Genomic DNA, 15,723 nt, shown 5'->3' with positions numbered 1-15,723 from the left:
AATGACTTAGGAACTGTTCACACTTTTAGTTAGACCTCACTCAAACCCTTGTAATTTTTGTCTTATGTTGCACATACCCCACATTTTTCAGGAATATTCTTATTTTGTTACTAAATGTATCCAGAGTATTTTAAGAATTCGTTATAAACAAATTTTGCGAAAAGTATATTAAATATAAAATGCACATAAGATCAACAATGTAATGTTTGGATTCAGTCTTGTGAACTGTTGTGTCCTCACCTTTTGAAGAGAGATACATACTTGTTGGGAGACAGCGGTGAAATCCAATTTATGAAATAAATATTATGATATCATTTATGAAGCGCTCATTATGAATGTTTTGGCGAATGCTGTGTCATCACTCACAGTCATCATGCAAAAATGTCCAGAAGAGTAAATATTTAGAATGTAATACATTTTTATTTAATATGTTTACATAGATTTTCAGTTCGCAGACTTGAAATCTGAGAAGAAGAAATTCTGGCTATATCACACACAAAAAAACTGTTTCGTTAAGTTGAAATTCATGCACATTTTTTATTGAACAGTAATACAAAATACTTTTTCATAGTTGCGTGTGCATGCTTCATCTGCCAACTGTTTCAAAGTTAAATTACAAAAGCAAAGCTTCATGTCATGTAGTGAAATACTTGGGCATATAAGCATTTTTTTTTAAAGGTCATGGAGTTTTTTGTTTTATTGATATACAAAGCAGAGTTCCAAATAATAACAATAATCATAATAATCAAATTACACTTTCTGTGGCACGTGTACAAAACAGAACAAAAATGTCTTAACCGTTATATGACATTAACAGCTATCATGCATTTTGAGTTCCACATGTAACCACAAACCTCACAAGAATAGTCAAACATACTAAATTTGACTGTGTGCACTTACAAGCGCATGTTAAAAATATGATTCCTCCTCCATGTCAGATAATTAAATGCATACATTTTAAAAGAAGTTGAGGGATATAAAGCATTATCATGGTGTTAATTTAATGAATGCCAGTATATGTTCACTAAGCGCACTACATTTCAAAACAGGCCCCGGCAGCCAAGGTATTCAATTAATTTATCCATTTCCTTTGTTTGAGTTTATAAAACATGCATAGGCAGACACTTTTAGTTTGTCTTTTTTACACAATATAGGTTCTTTACGCTTACTTTGTTCGCAATACTTTAAAAAGAGAAATGAACATTCACAGAATTCCACCAAGACACAGTAAAATCTCTATCCCCAAAAACATTTTTTTATATTTGCAAATTATAGATAAATGTAAATTCCAGTTGTGAAACTTCCCAAAAAATAGATATTCATCACCAAGGTATTAATTAGCCATTATACAGAAATCCGGGTCAAAAGCACACACCAAATGAACCTGGGGTAAGCATAATCTGTACAAAACCATAAAACATTTTTTTTTTTGGCATTTCAACAAGGTTGCAACATTCTTTTTAAGACTGCCTAATTTATCTGAGAGCTATTTTATAAGAGTAGCAAAAAAAGTTATCAATAAATATTCTTTACTTAGTTTGTACACCCTTATGTTAAAAACATTTTTTTTCATGTTCTGTCCTTTTTAGTGCTGTATTTTGTAAACGTACAATAGTTAGTAAGAAGTTACACAACATTTTCATATCCAGTAGAACAGGGCTCTCCAACCCTGTTCCTGGAGAGCTACCGTCCTGTTGGTTTTCACTCAAACCCTAATCTAGCGCACCTGATTCTAATAATTAGCTGGTTGATGAGCTGAATCAGGTGAGATCCAACTGGGGTTGTAGCGAAAAACTAGAGGGTAATTCTCCAGGAACAGGGTTGGAGAGCACTGCAGTAAAATGAGTGAGGGGCTTTCATAAAACATCTCCTTTAGAGAGACCAAGAGAAAGAGATCCTGTCTGTCTCTCTCGTACTGAAGTACAGAATCAAGCACGTCATCACCAGCTTCGAGGAGGCCAAGGGCCCAAAAGAGTGAACAATGCGAAAAACTTAGTCGTTTCTACAAGTTTTTTTTCTAAAAGGCATACCCAAAGACTAGAGTCTCTCCTGCGGTTGTTGTACTGTAAGCGCCACTTCCTGTGAGCACCACTTCCTGTAAGCGCATTCCTGATCTCGTCCCTCCCTTTTCTCCTCCACCCTGCTCTCTCCTCTCTGCCGCCACGTGGCAGACTGCGACGAGGAGGATGGTGGTATAACACCCCACCCTGGTCGCCACAGGCTGCCACCACCACCCGCCGTGGTGAAGTGTGCCCCTTCACTGGATGCTGCTGCTGCTGTCCTTGGCGTCCGTGCCATTGGTCTCCGAGGACAGAGCTTTGTTAAGGGAGTTGAGGCTGGCGTCGGAGGGGAGGCCGTCCCGCCTTGGGGGCATCCGCTCATTAATGCGGTCCAGGCCCTTGGCCTCCTCAAAGCTGGTGATTTTGTGCTGGGGCGAGAAGCCCTTGATGGCTGGAGGATGGAGAGAGGGAGTGGGGGATGAGGGGAAAATTGATGCAGGGGTGATTTAGAGGTAGAGAAGACATGTAAAATATGAGGTTAGTTATTTCTGGTTCACATGCCGAAACACAGACACATCAATGTGTTTTGAGATGTCTTTGGTTTTCGTTCAGCGTCAAGAATTCATCGTGAATCAAGTCATGTGATGACAGAATAACGAATGAAAATCTGTTTCTGAATTGGTTGGTTATATAAACCATTGCACTGAATGGAAAGTCACTTGATAGTTCTTAGCCAAGCAGAGGTCTAGTGGGTCAACCGACAGAAACCACATAATTTTAACATTATAAATAGTTATTTGTGGGGGAAAAAAAATAAAATCGATACTATTTTATCTGCTTAGTGTTTTCATATAAATAACTACAGTATGAATGCAAGCTGAGTGTGTGTACACTGAGTATACCAAACATTAGGAACACCTTCTTAATATTGAGTTGCACCTCCCCCTCCCTTTTGCTCTTAGAACAGCCTTAATTCGTCGGGGCATGGACTCTACAAGGTGTCGAAAGCGTTCCACAGGGATGCTGGCCCATGTTGACTCCAACGTTTCCCAGAGTTGTGTCAAGTTGGCTGGATGTCCTTTGGGTGGTGGACCATTCTTGATACACATGAGAAACTGTTGAGTGTGAAAAACCCAGCAGTGTTGCAGTTCTTTATACAAACCGGTACGCCTGGCACATACTACCATACCCTGTTCAAAGGCACTTAAACATTTTGTCTTTCCCATTCACCCTCTAAATGACACACATACACAATCCATTGTTTCAAGGCTTAAACATCCTTCTTTAACCTGTCTCCTCGCCTTCATCTACACTGATTTGAAGTGGATTTAACAAGTGACATCAACAAGGGATCATAGCTTTCACCTGGATTCACCTGGTCAGTCAATGTCTATATAGAGTAGGTGTTCTTAATGTTTTGTACACTCAGTGTATATCTAATACAGGTCTAACTTCTTTCTGTCGAGAAATTTGAACACCTAAATTAATAAATTACATTTTACTTTCACATACAATGTATAGGTGCAGTTAAATGTGTTGTTTTACAGGGTCAGCCATACAGCACCCCTGGAGCAAATGAGGGTTAAGTGCCTTGCTCAAGGGCACATCAGCAGATTTTGCACCTAGTTGGCTCAGGTATTCGAACCAGCAACCTTTCGGTTACTGGCCCAATGCTCTAAACACTAGGCTACCTGCTGCCCTATAACCCGATTGACAAAAGGAATACATAATCCGACTGAACTATAGGTGAGTGTCTGGTGCTGGAGAACAATAGGTTTTCATTGTGCCATTGCCTTTCAATCAAGGACAGATTTACAAAAAGTAAAAACACTACTGATAAATCACATAATTGACTCAAACAGAAAAGTATGTAAGTCAATTATGTGATGGAATTAAGCATTTTGACAATGACATGGGGAAAATAAATGTGCAAATTATTCAATGTGAAAGTGAATGTAGTGTAATGCGGAAGTAAAACAGTAAAAACAACAATGTTGCAGCTGATGCTCTCTTAAAAAATAAACCTGAAGATAACTGAGTGCATATTGAATAAGGGCACGATTAAAACCCCTGAGGATCCCCAGGACCAGACCTCCCCACCACTGTACTATACAAACAAAACGAAATGGAAGAAAAAAATTTTTAAAGAAGGAAAATAGAGTGTGGGGCCCACCAGACTGAAACATACAGGATACCACAAAAAGACTACGCTCACATACATAGACACCAGAGGAGACTGGCGGAAGGAGCTATAGGAGGACGGGCTCATTGTAATGGCTGGAATGGAATCAATGGGATTGTACGAAACACATCAAACACATGGTAACGACGTGTTTGACTCCGTTCCATTGATACCATTCCAACCGTAACAATGAGCCCGTCCTCCTATGGCTCCTCCCACCAGCCTTCTCTGATAGACACTACTACAGAGGTACTTGGTGCTAATCACTTGTTAAGCCTGCTCAGAACATGCAGCAAATTACTAATAAGGGACAATGGGGTTATAGTGGTTGTGGGCAGCTACATTTTCAGGAGATCCTTTTTTTTGGATCAGGGGGCACCATTTTGGAGGAATTACCCATATTATGGAATTATGGGTGTAGAGAGAGGGGGCTGATGGGACTTGTAGTTGTGTTTCTGCATAGCACAGGTCAGTCACAGGTTATTAGCAGCTCAACAAAGAGAACACGACACAGAGGAACCACAAGGAAAAAGAGGGAAAAAGAGTCTTGGGACTGATGCACGTAATCCTCTAGGGGGTGCTCAAGAGGAGTCGCTGAACAATTCCAAAGTAAATAGCAGCTAGCCAACAAACCGCTATTTACTGCATAGTTGAGGTTGTTCTTTGTTGCGTGGGTTTGTTTGCCCATTTGCTTCTGGACTTGGAGTCCAATTTGGCTTTCAAAACTTTTGTTGGAAAAGCACATTTTGTTCCGATTTGTTTCTATCGAACGTACTGTATATTAGTGAAAAAACAAAGCAGAACTGCATGTTGTTTCAAAGGGGAAAATCGAATGACAAGACTGAGTCGGTGGGTGAGTGGGTGCAATGGCATGGGGTGTGAAGATGCAGGTGTGCCATAATATCCTTGGTTGGTGTTTTTTTAGAGAAACTTATGATTGGGCACTATTTAGTGGAGGGGACCAAGACTCAATTCAGTCTGTAGCGCGGAAGATCTGCGTTTTAGCGCGGTTTAAAATTCATAGGTCATTTCCAATAGAGCAGACATATGCAACATTTACCGTGAATGCAGTCTCGGCGAACATGATAACATTGCCTTTAAATGTCAATCGCGCTACAACACAGATCTTCTGCGCTACGGATTGAATCCAGCCCTAAACTAAAAACTTTGTGAGAGGGAGGGAGGGGAAGGGGGGCTACTGTATATCCTAGCAGGTTTAAAGAAAAGTCATGCACTTAATGTCTCACCACCTGACTGATATGAACTTTGTTCCCCTTTAAAACAAACGTCGCTTTTCTGTACCCCCCCCCCGTTTATTTATTTGTAATTTTTTTGGTTTGATTTTGGTAAATTATTAAGTCACAATTTGTTAGACCAAACACCCAACACACTCTGTAACAAGCTACGGCGAAAAGGATGAAAACTCCCATGTCTATTGCGATAAGAAGCAACAGATAGGGCTGCCGGCCTATTTACCTTCATCTGCCTCAATAGCCTCAATAGTAGCTGAAGAGAAGAAGACGGGGGTTGCAAAACGAATGAGAAGGAAGGTGAGCAGCGAGGAATTCATTTGGTTTTCCCAACCGGTCAATGAGCAGCAAAAAGAGAGAGCCAATGCAAAGACAACAATGTTAAAAAAAACTCTCTATGTTTTTGGGACAGAGGCAACACATAGATGGAAGCAAAAAGAGGGGAGGAGGAGGAGGGACTAGGCGGGTGTGTTAAGACGGACAAAGGAGGAAGGGGGCAGGAAACAAAAAAGGGGATAGACGGAATGGAGCCAGTCAAATACCCATTGTAGACAAATGCGTGGTGTGCTGGTATTTTGAGCTTTGTAAAAAAAAGGCACCCGTGTTTGACAAAGGGACAAGAAGCGGTGCTGGACGAATATAGACAATGGACGTCTGGAAGGGGGACACCGTGACAAGTAGGACTGGAGTGGGTTACAATAGTGATTATCAAAGGGGAACAGTGGATGTCTGACGTATCCTCACTCAACATACTACACACTTGGACGGGGATGACATGAGGGGTGTTTTAACAGGAGTTGGGGTACAGTACATAAAGACGTGTGAGTGAAAACAGAGACAACTCTGCCAAAGTCAAGAATGCGGTTGCAACTGAACAACCGAGACCAAGTAAAATAAAATAAAAAGGTGAAGAACTCTTCAAATGTTCTCGGAAACAGCTATCTAGAACTGTAGCGCAGCCACGTCTTCTGACATGAACCGTCAACAGAGCAGACGCCATGATGCATTTAAAAATTTGCAGGACTTTGATACACTTACCACTTACCGTACAAATCCTTCTGTTTTATAGCAATACTTATCACCAGAAATACAGAAATGACTCTGTAGTCAGGTGGTGCACAAACAGACAAATAAATGGGTACGAGTTGCACTGCAAATAAAGAATACTCAGCGGCTACAGCTCTACACTTGAACAGGTGTGTGTTGCTATTGAGTTATAACACAGTACATAATGCACAGGAGAGACGTACACACACAGGTAAGTTATAAGGAGGTCCAAATGAAACCAAGTGGTTGATGGATTGCACAACATTGCAGTAGAAGCACATTGCAGACTGTCTAAACAATAGGAGCCTATGGTGAGCTGTGATTCTACCAATGCCGCGACAGAAAATCTCTCGAACGTCACTCTGCCTCCCAAAATGGCTCCTCCTCGCTGCTGCCTCTCCATTGGATGGCTTTGGCCCATCGTTGCCTCACTGGGAACTACATGGTTGCTCCTATGCTAGCCGAATCAACAATAGCGGTATATGCATCGGTGTGTGCATGTGTTTGAGATAGAGATATAGACTACTGTTTAGAGGGCAAACATGTAGAATTTCTGTGGTCAACTTCAGGAAAAGTGAACCCAGAAATAGTGAACCCAGAAATAGAGTGTCAGATGAGAGCAGTAAAGGTTAGAAAACAATACTCTGTAGGCCTACAGTGGTTCCTCTTTTATAAGTTGCTAGCTTACACCGCAGGACTTAGAGGTAATTTGTGGTTTAGTACAGTACCCTGCGTCACCACTTCATTGCTCCAGACCAGCACAAGGGGGAGTTAGAGCACTGATTATGTTTTTGGGTCCTACTATGTCTCTAACTGTCAATGAATGGGCGACATAAACCTAAATAGAAACTGATAATTGTGCACGACTTCACTATTACTTCCTAAAACTGTTGCTACCTTAGGTAGGTTTTTATTATTTTATTTTGTTAGGATTATTTTGCTCTTACTGTAGTACTGTAGGGCACTGCTGACCGGTCACGTTGTACAGCGCCCGAGTGGTGCAACGGTCAAAGACACTGCATACTGTAGCAGTGCAAGCTGTGTTGTTACAGGTTCAATACCTGTGCTGGCCTTGACTGGGAGATCCATGAGATGACTGTAGGTTTTTGTTTTTTCTCCCTCTAAAAACAGAAGTAAATAATTCTAAATAACAAACTGGCTTTATTTACAAATTAGTAACAATGTCTCACCCCATGTTCAAGAATGGCCTTTTTCTCTGCCTTTTTCTCGCTCATTTTACATTATTTGAAAACGAAATAATTTCCAAAATATTTAAGGGGCATTGCACTAATAATGGCGCTGACTAGGGAAACATTCCTAGTGTTCTGTTCTTAATACCAGTCTGCACGTTCAAACTAAAACAATGTAACTAATAATGGCATCTTTATGATTTCATTAATAAAATAATGATACAAATACTCTTTCAAAATGCCAATGTATATTTAGTTATGGATCCATAACGAATTACTATGGGAATAAATATCACTGAATTATAGAAATGTCCTCCAATCCTTGGAGAGTCACGTTATATTTTTCAATATACTGTAGGCCTACCCTAGTCTTATTTATTTAAAGAGCATATTGAAGTTAGAAGCAATAGCCTACAACTAATTTAGCATCGTTTCACGCTGCTCTGAGACACGCATAGGTACTGGTCTTGATAAATCAATGAGATTTTTATTTTCACTTAATCTCCGTTTGGGTATTGGTTAGACTAGAATAAAAAAATGAGGGTGCAGAAATGTTATGCTCTTAATGTAACCTTTATTTAACTAGGCAAGTCAGATAAGAACAAATTCTTATTTACAAAGACAGTCTACTCCTTCCTCCCCATCGGGGAATTGAACCCCGGTCTCCCACGTGCCCTGCCTGCACGACATGGAGATTCTTTAGCTAAATAGCCCAGTACTGTACTGCCAAGTTGTACAGAGCCATATTTTCCGATCCATCCTAACGGAAATCCAGAGGGTTTTTTGTTTTCTTTGGAATAGAAACACCATAATATTAATCAAATGAATTAAGCAAGTACCAATCAAAAGTTTGGGCACACCTACTCGTTTTTTCTTTATTTTTACTATTTTCTACATTGTAGAATAATAGGGAAGACATCACAGCTATGAAATAACACATATGGAATCAGTTAAGAACAAATTCTTATTTACAAGTACAGCCTACTCCTTCCTCCCTGTCGGGGAATTGAACCCCGCTCTCCCACGTGCCCGCATTCTCTAGTACAGTCATTATTGAAGGTACTCGAGGTCACCGAGAAAGTCTGGACATGGCCTGCTCTCCCTTATGTAAGGAATTAGGCACTTTCCCATGTTTACTACATTATGTATTGTAGGCTATGTTTACTTGTCAGACTGCACAGTAGCCTAATAAACAAATGCAGGTGGCTTATATCTTCAAAATGAATTAAATGCTTGATACAAATGTAAAAGCATATACTGTACAGTACTGTCTTTCTTCATCAGCATCTTTATGCTTTCATTAATAAAATAATGATACAAATACTCTTTCAAAATGCGGATGTTGATTTAGTTATGGATCCATAATGAATTACTATGGGAATAAATATCAATGAATTACAGAAATATTGGAACAAAATTGTCTAATGAAGGCAAACAAATAGTTGCTTACGGAAAAATACTATTTTAAACACACATGGTCATGTTGTACAGCGTCATTATGGCTATTAGCAGGGCTATATTCTGGCCTTTATAAATATTATTTTGGCCTTTAGTCAGATTACAATCGCTCACTGTTGTTTTTTTTAAACAAAATAATCTCCGAAATATCTTTATACATAGACTTCCCGCTGTGGACGTCTATTTCAGCACTGTTTCGCGCTGCTCTGAGACAAGCATGGAGAGACGAAAATGCTCAATTATATTCCATGATATTCTTAAGATACATGTGTTGACTGAATATAAGCATGTGATGTCTGCTAAATAATCAAGTTAGATTTCTCCAGAAATAAATAATTCTAAATAACAAACTGGCTTTATTTACAAATTAGTGAGAATGGCTCACCCAATGTTCAATAATAGCCTTTGTCTCGCTCACTCTATGTTAAATAAAACGGAATCCCCAAAATATCGTTACTTTTTAAACAAAGCGATTATTATTAATGAATTTAGAATTATATAAAAGCCCATTAGATATTCTCACAGATCCTAATGGAAAATGTCCCTTAGATATTTAATTTAGAATCCTTCAATCCTCTAAATGTAATTATTGGAGGAGAGTCACGTCATTGAAAAAAATATTTTTAGATATACTGTAGGCCTACCATAGACAAAATGAGTATTGGTTACACTACAATTAAGGTGTGGAAATGCTATGCCCCTTACATATTAATTTCGATTTCTACAATCCTCTTATGCTGTAGCCTACTCCCGACCGTCACGTTGTACAGCGCAATATTTTCCATTCTATCCTAACGGAAACCCTGAGGGTTTAGTTTTTCTCGGAATAGAAACACCATGATATTAATCAAATTAATTAAGCCACATTTCTTACAATCAATCCCATGTACTATGTTATTACAATTTTTTTATTTTTTATTCTCTAGTAATGCCAATATGGGAGACTATCAAATGCTTCTCAAAGTTGCCCTCTGGTGGTCAAACTAATGTAAAAAATGGCTGACAATTAAATAACGTGCCATAGAATGCTGCAGCAGCCCGCAAGGTGTGCTGCAGTATGACGCAACTTTTAAAGGAGGAACCACTGTACATACTAAAACAACGGACAGAAAAACTGACAGGAGACAAACTGACCAAGAGAGCCTGAAGAGAGGAGAGTGAAGTTGTTTGGATTTCTGCCTTGTTTGTGGATGACAAGGTGGACAATATTGATCCCCTTACATCCACAGTTGTTTATGTCAATTCCAATTCATCTGAATCGTAGTCGATCCTTAGCCTCCCTGACTTCTTAAAAATGACTTACAATTTGTAAAATCAAGGTCCACGTTTTTGTTCTATAGAACATAAATAGAAATTCTAAATTGGCTATGTTGTAGCCCGATTCTGTGGGTAGATTATTCAATTCGACTCATCATCTTTGGAAGAAATGTCTTCCCTGTGGAAAAGCATATTTTAATGCTAGTCTGTCACGTAAAGGAGATCGATCGATCGTCAGACTGGTTTTGGGAGTGTTTGGAATTCAACATGGGAGGGTGAATTCTACAATATTCTCACAAAACACTGCTGACAGAATACTTGCACAACAGATTATACCTGTGGTTTCTAGGGAGAGACGAGAAAGAAGAAAACAGACAATATTTGAGATATAACCAGTAGATTGCAGAGAGAAAGGTGGAGAGAGAGAGAGGGGGGGGGGTAAGGAAAGCAAGACAGCATTAGAAGAGACAACGGGGACACAGAAAGTCAACTTCTAACATTTAATATCTGTATTATCTAAAGCGACGCCAAGGGATGCACATTTTGGTTTTTGCTTTAGCACTACACAGCTGATTCAAATAAAGCTTTATGATGAGTTGATTATTTAATCAGCTGTTTAGTGCTAGGGTAAATAACAAGATGTGCACCGCTTGGGGTCCCCAGGACTGAGTTTGAGGAAACGCTAAACCACAGGTTACATAGTATTTACCACTGCTGCAACTGTGTTCTGTGACATAAAAGTCATAAAATATAGCAGGTTTAACTCTAGACACCCCCCCCCCCAAGGCTCAATAAGTTTCAGGTCTTAAAAGTAAATGTATTGCTAATAAAATCTTATATATAACAGTGTGAGGGGTGTTGTGGGCTGGACATGGCGGTCCAGCGTGTGTGTTGTGGGGTTTACCATTCTGGAGCTTCTCCTTGCCCCCGGACAGCACTCCACTGGGCAGCATGCCGGTGGGGGTCAGCCCCTTCAGTGTCAACACACTTTCACTCTCCTCCCTGCAGGGACAACAAACAAACAAATGACACAATGCTCAGATAGAAATATAGCCCCTAGAACATGTCGGCCTTATAGCAAGCTCATTCCTGCACGGGAAAAACACATTAAGCAACGTTCAGATGGAAATATAGCATGCAGAACTGATGCATTCATGTGAAATAGTGTTTCTCAACTTCTCAAAAAAGTGTTTCTCAAGTCTCACCAACTCCCAACATCACACATTGTTGTTCTAGCCAGTGGAGGCTGCTGAGGGGAGGACGGCTCATAATAATGGCTGGAACGGATTTCATGGAATGGCATCAAACACATGGAACAACGGTATTTGATACCATTCCACCTATTCCGTCCCAACCATTACCATGAGCCCGTTCTCCCCAATTAAGGTGCCACCAATGTCCTGTGTTTCTAGCCCTATACTAGCACACATGATTCAACAAATGTACCTGATTTCTCAATGTTTATGAAAGTTACTGCTCCTATTGCTCCCCAATTGGTAGTTATAGTCTTGTCTCATCGCTGCAACTCCCGTACGGACTCGGGAGACGCGAAGGTCGAGAGCTGTGCGTCCTCCAAAACACAACCCAACCAAGCCGCACTGCTTCTTGACACAATGCCCACATAACCCGGAAGTCAGTGAATACCACTGTGTAAGTTATACTGTATAAATAAGCCTTTGTTAAAAGCTTTTCATTGCAGCCTTATTCTCAGCTGTGAGTTTCCCACTGGGCACACACTGGTTGAATCAACGTTGTTTCCACGTAATTTCAATGAAATGTTGGTGAACCAACGCGGAATTAGACGTTGAATTGACGTCTGTGCCCAGTGGGTTGTAATTAAGACGTGTTTATGTAGATTTTTTTAAATGTAAAACGGCATTCCTGTAATGTACAATGTACTGACTTCTGCCTAGGATCATGTAACTGGGCACATATTATAAAATACATAAACATTGGTATACAGGAAATGCACACCTAGACTTACAGAGATGATTCCTAATAAATACCTTAGGACAGAGAATACCCTCGCCATCTTGCCAATGGCACGGATCTTGTTCCTGATGACCTCCTTGCGTGCAGAGGCTGTGGCACCTATAACACACGCACACACGCAGTTCTCAGGGTCAGACAGTCAGGCTGTTTCAAACCATCACAACATGTCTGCTTTTCTGGGTGAGGCATTTTCTTTAAGGTGTGTTCATTACCAGACATGAGCTAGTAAAACTTAACACTAAGTTGTGTTTTGTGTGTCTAAGTAGAGTACATGTTTGAGTGACTACCACTGATACCAAGGAATTGTTTCCTAAATGTTTAGTTGACATTTATTTGACACTTGAATCATTTAGCAAATGTTTTTTGCACAGGAGTGTCATATCACATCAAAATACACTATGTAGTTATTGAAGTTCAAAGTAAAACCAACCGAACCAGTACTTTGAATCTCACTCCACCACTGCGATTCCCTGGTTATGTCTTAGTATGAAAGGCATTCTGAGAAAGAGGTGAAGCTTGGTGTTCGATGCCTCAGCACCAATACCCTGTCTAGAGGGACCCTGTAGGCACTAATCGATAAAGTACTCCCTCAAACACTCTGCCTGGCCTAATCAGACATTGAAAAGCACTGCAGATGACCTGCTATCGATTCCCTTTGCTAGGACTACTGTTTTTAATCTGCCATTGCTTTGTGAGGCCCGTGTTATATAATTGTTCTGAACGTACAAGGTGTAAACAACCTAAAACTGTCTTCTTACATGGTCGTGTTCAGTTGGCATGGACTGGAAGAAAACATTTCAACAGAGATAAATGGGGAGGCACTATTAGAATTTGTCCAATAAGAAACGCTTGTTGTCATTTTCTGTTGCAAAAAGTTTTTCTATGGTGTGCCCTAATGAACACGACCCAGGTTTCTATTTCTGCTTGGAGAAGAATATAGCCGGGTCAAGAATATAGCCTGGTCAAGAATATAGCCTGGTCTGGAATATAGCCTGTTCTAGAATATAGCCTGGTGAAGAATATAGCCTGGTCTAGAATATAGCCTGGTGAAGAATATAGCCTGGTGAAGAATATAGCCTGGTGAAGAATATAGCCTGGTCTAGGAGCTTGTGTGTTGTGACAGGATGACTTGTGTTTGACACTAGGACCCTTTTGTGACCCAGCTTGGAAAGTGGTAGTGAGGTGGAGTGTGAGAGACAGAAATGAATACAAGTGCTTGGAAATATATGGAGAGAGAAGAATGAGTATGCAGATAACAGTGAGACTCTACTGGAGTGTGTTCCCTTGGTCGGACCACTAGGGACAGTACTGAGTATCCCGTCTTCTCACATTGAGCTACAGCCAGCTGGACCTTTGGGCATTCTACACAGGAAAGAGGCGAAGCATATTGAGGACTGACTACCCTGCACTGTTTCTATTGAAGCTATAGGCTAACGCTAATTCACTCAAGTGCAGATAACCGTACTGCAGGTTCGCTGAAAATGTTTAAGCTATGTTTAAGTTACCAGTATTGAAGCCAACACACCGTGCAAGCTGTTCACCACTCAAAACTATACCAGTCTGTTAAAATACTGTGTAACACTTTATGTGGATAGTCCATCTGTAGATGCTCTACAGACTATCAATAGCATTTACACGAACTATCTACTAACCCTAACCCTAGCTCTCCCTAACCTTAACCCTTATCCTAACACTAAACTTAACCCTAACCCATATTCTAACCATAACCGTAACCGTAGCAAGCAGTTGCTTATCAACAGATAGTTTGTTAATATTATAACCATCGGTAGACCATCAATAGATGGAACATTTGGACTATCCAAAAAGTGACCCAATACTGTATAGTGTCAACATTCTGAGTGAACCTACAGTGCAGTTGACCTTTACCTGCAATTGATTGAATTTGGGTGCATGTCTACTGTCTATATTTTTATAGATTGATTATATATTCTATTTTTACTGATAAATATCAATAACCAAACTGAGCATAAATGTTACAACACATTTACGTCTTGGGTTAGTTAATTGGTTCCCAAAGTGCATGTGCAAGAGCAAGCACCAACACACAGGTATATTGGCGGTAGAGCAGAGGGTTGTACCTTTCTTGGGGGCATATATTAGTTGTCCTTCTCAAGAACACCCCCAGAAGAGAACAGAAAAGACAAGAGAGATCAGTGAATGGCAGAAGAATGACAGAGGAAGCCAAGGAAGAGGAAGAGGAGGTGGAGAGGAAAGAGAGAAAAGGCAAACACACACCCATCAAGCATAAAGAAAAGCAATGGCTTAAAACAAAACTCTGAAAAACAGAAAAGAAGAGACAAATTAGATGAGGTAACCACGGAAATAATGAAATAACACAGCATCGGAGAGAGAGAGAGACATGAGAGAGAGACCTAGATGAGAGAAGAGAAACAAATAAATAACGCAAAGAATATGAACATCAACACAATGAATATTAAGCTACTGAAGAAAGACAGTGAAGGAAAGAAAATTAGGAAATGATGAGATGTTAGTCACCAAGGCTGTGAGTGACTAAGAAGTGTCCGTCAGCTATCAACGTTAGGGTCAAGGGTTTGAATCATTTTCCTATAACACAACACTTCCTGCCATACAGGAACAGGATATGACCTATGTTCACTGCTTTATGTTCACTACATACTTCAGTCTGAGACTGCCATCATTCAAGTCATTTGTAGTGACGTCAAAATGAGGGGTGTTGTCCAAATCAAAGTCATCAGCGATTGGATTATCTCCAACAAATCAGGGTATCAAAGCCAATGATACATTTTCAAAACGCTGCTTTACCCACATGTGTTCTGGCTCTCGACCCAACCCATCGGTTTCTGGGACCAATCAGAACGGTCAGAATGTGTCTGTGTTCTTGAAATCTTCGGGGAGGTACTCAGGTTGATGTGGTGCAGCATTTGGCCGGAGCAAGAAGTTTTGGCAGCCAGGCAAACCAGTGTTAGAGTCAAGGGTTAGAAGCCATTTTCTATAACACGCCACTTCCTGCCATTCAGGAACAGGATATGACCTAAGCATTCCTTCCCCCTCGCTATAGAGTTATGGTGACGTGTGTGACTTTGGAGAATAAGAGACGGGATGGAGTATTTAGGGCTTATCTAGGAATGGGTGTTCCAAACCATCTCTACCATCTCTACCTAGACAATGCGTCTCAACATTATGTTGTGCAACAGTGGTCACCAATCTTTTCTGAGCCAAAATCACTTTCGCAGTCAAAAAGCAAGCCGAGATCTATCGCTCAGATTTTTTTTCAACATGACTTAAACAATGTCACATTAACCTAATAAAAACTGTTCTGTATGAATTATGTCTGGGCAGTAGGC

The 15,723-nt window shown here is 40.3% G+C and overlaps 1 protein-coding gene across 4 annotated transcripts in view; it reads right to left on the bottom strand.

Moving 5' to 3' along the window:
• Positions 1-398: 398 nt before the first annotated feature.
• Positions 399-15,723, bottom strand: part of LOC111954403 (protein phosphatase 3 catalytic subunit alpha) — a 132,661-nt gene continuing 117,336 nt past the window's right edge. The window contains exons 11-15 of one of the 4 annotated variants that reach the window (XM_023974150.2): positions 14,476-14,502; positions 12,391-12,475; positions 11,289-11,386; positions 5,659-5,688; positions 399-2,451 (exon numbers count right to left, since the gene is read on the bottom strand). In XM_023974150.2, coding sequence (XP_023829918.1) covers positions 2,258-2,451; positions 5,659-5,688; positions 11,289-11,386; positions 12,391-12,475; positions 14,476-14,502 — 434 coding nt within the window. In that variant the 3' untranslated portion in view covers positions 399-2,257. The remainder of the gene's footprint in view (positions 2,452-5,658; positions 5,689-11,288; positions 11,387-12,390; positions 12,476-14,475; positions 14,503-15,723) is intronic. The other 3 variants (XM_023974177.2, XM_023974171.2, XM_023974187.2) reach the window with 3 other exon arrangements.

This window comes from Salvelinus sp. IW2-2015, linkage group LG3, assembly GCF_002910315.2.
Source record: "Salvelinus sp. IW2-2015 linkage group LG3, ASM291031v2, whole genome shotgun sequence".
NCBI lineage: Eukaryota > Metazoa > Chordata > Actinopteri > Salmoniformes > Salmonidae > Salvelinus > Salvelinus sp. IW2-2015.
Note: the sequence above shows the minus strand (reverse complement) of the source record. Positions and strands in the feature narration are given on the sequence as shown.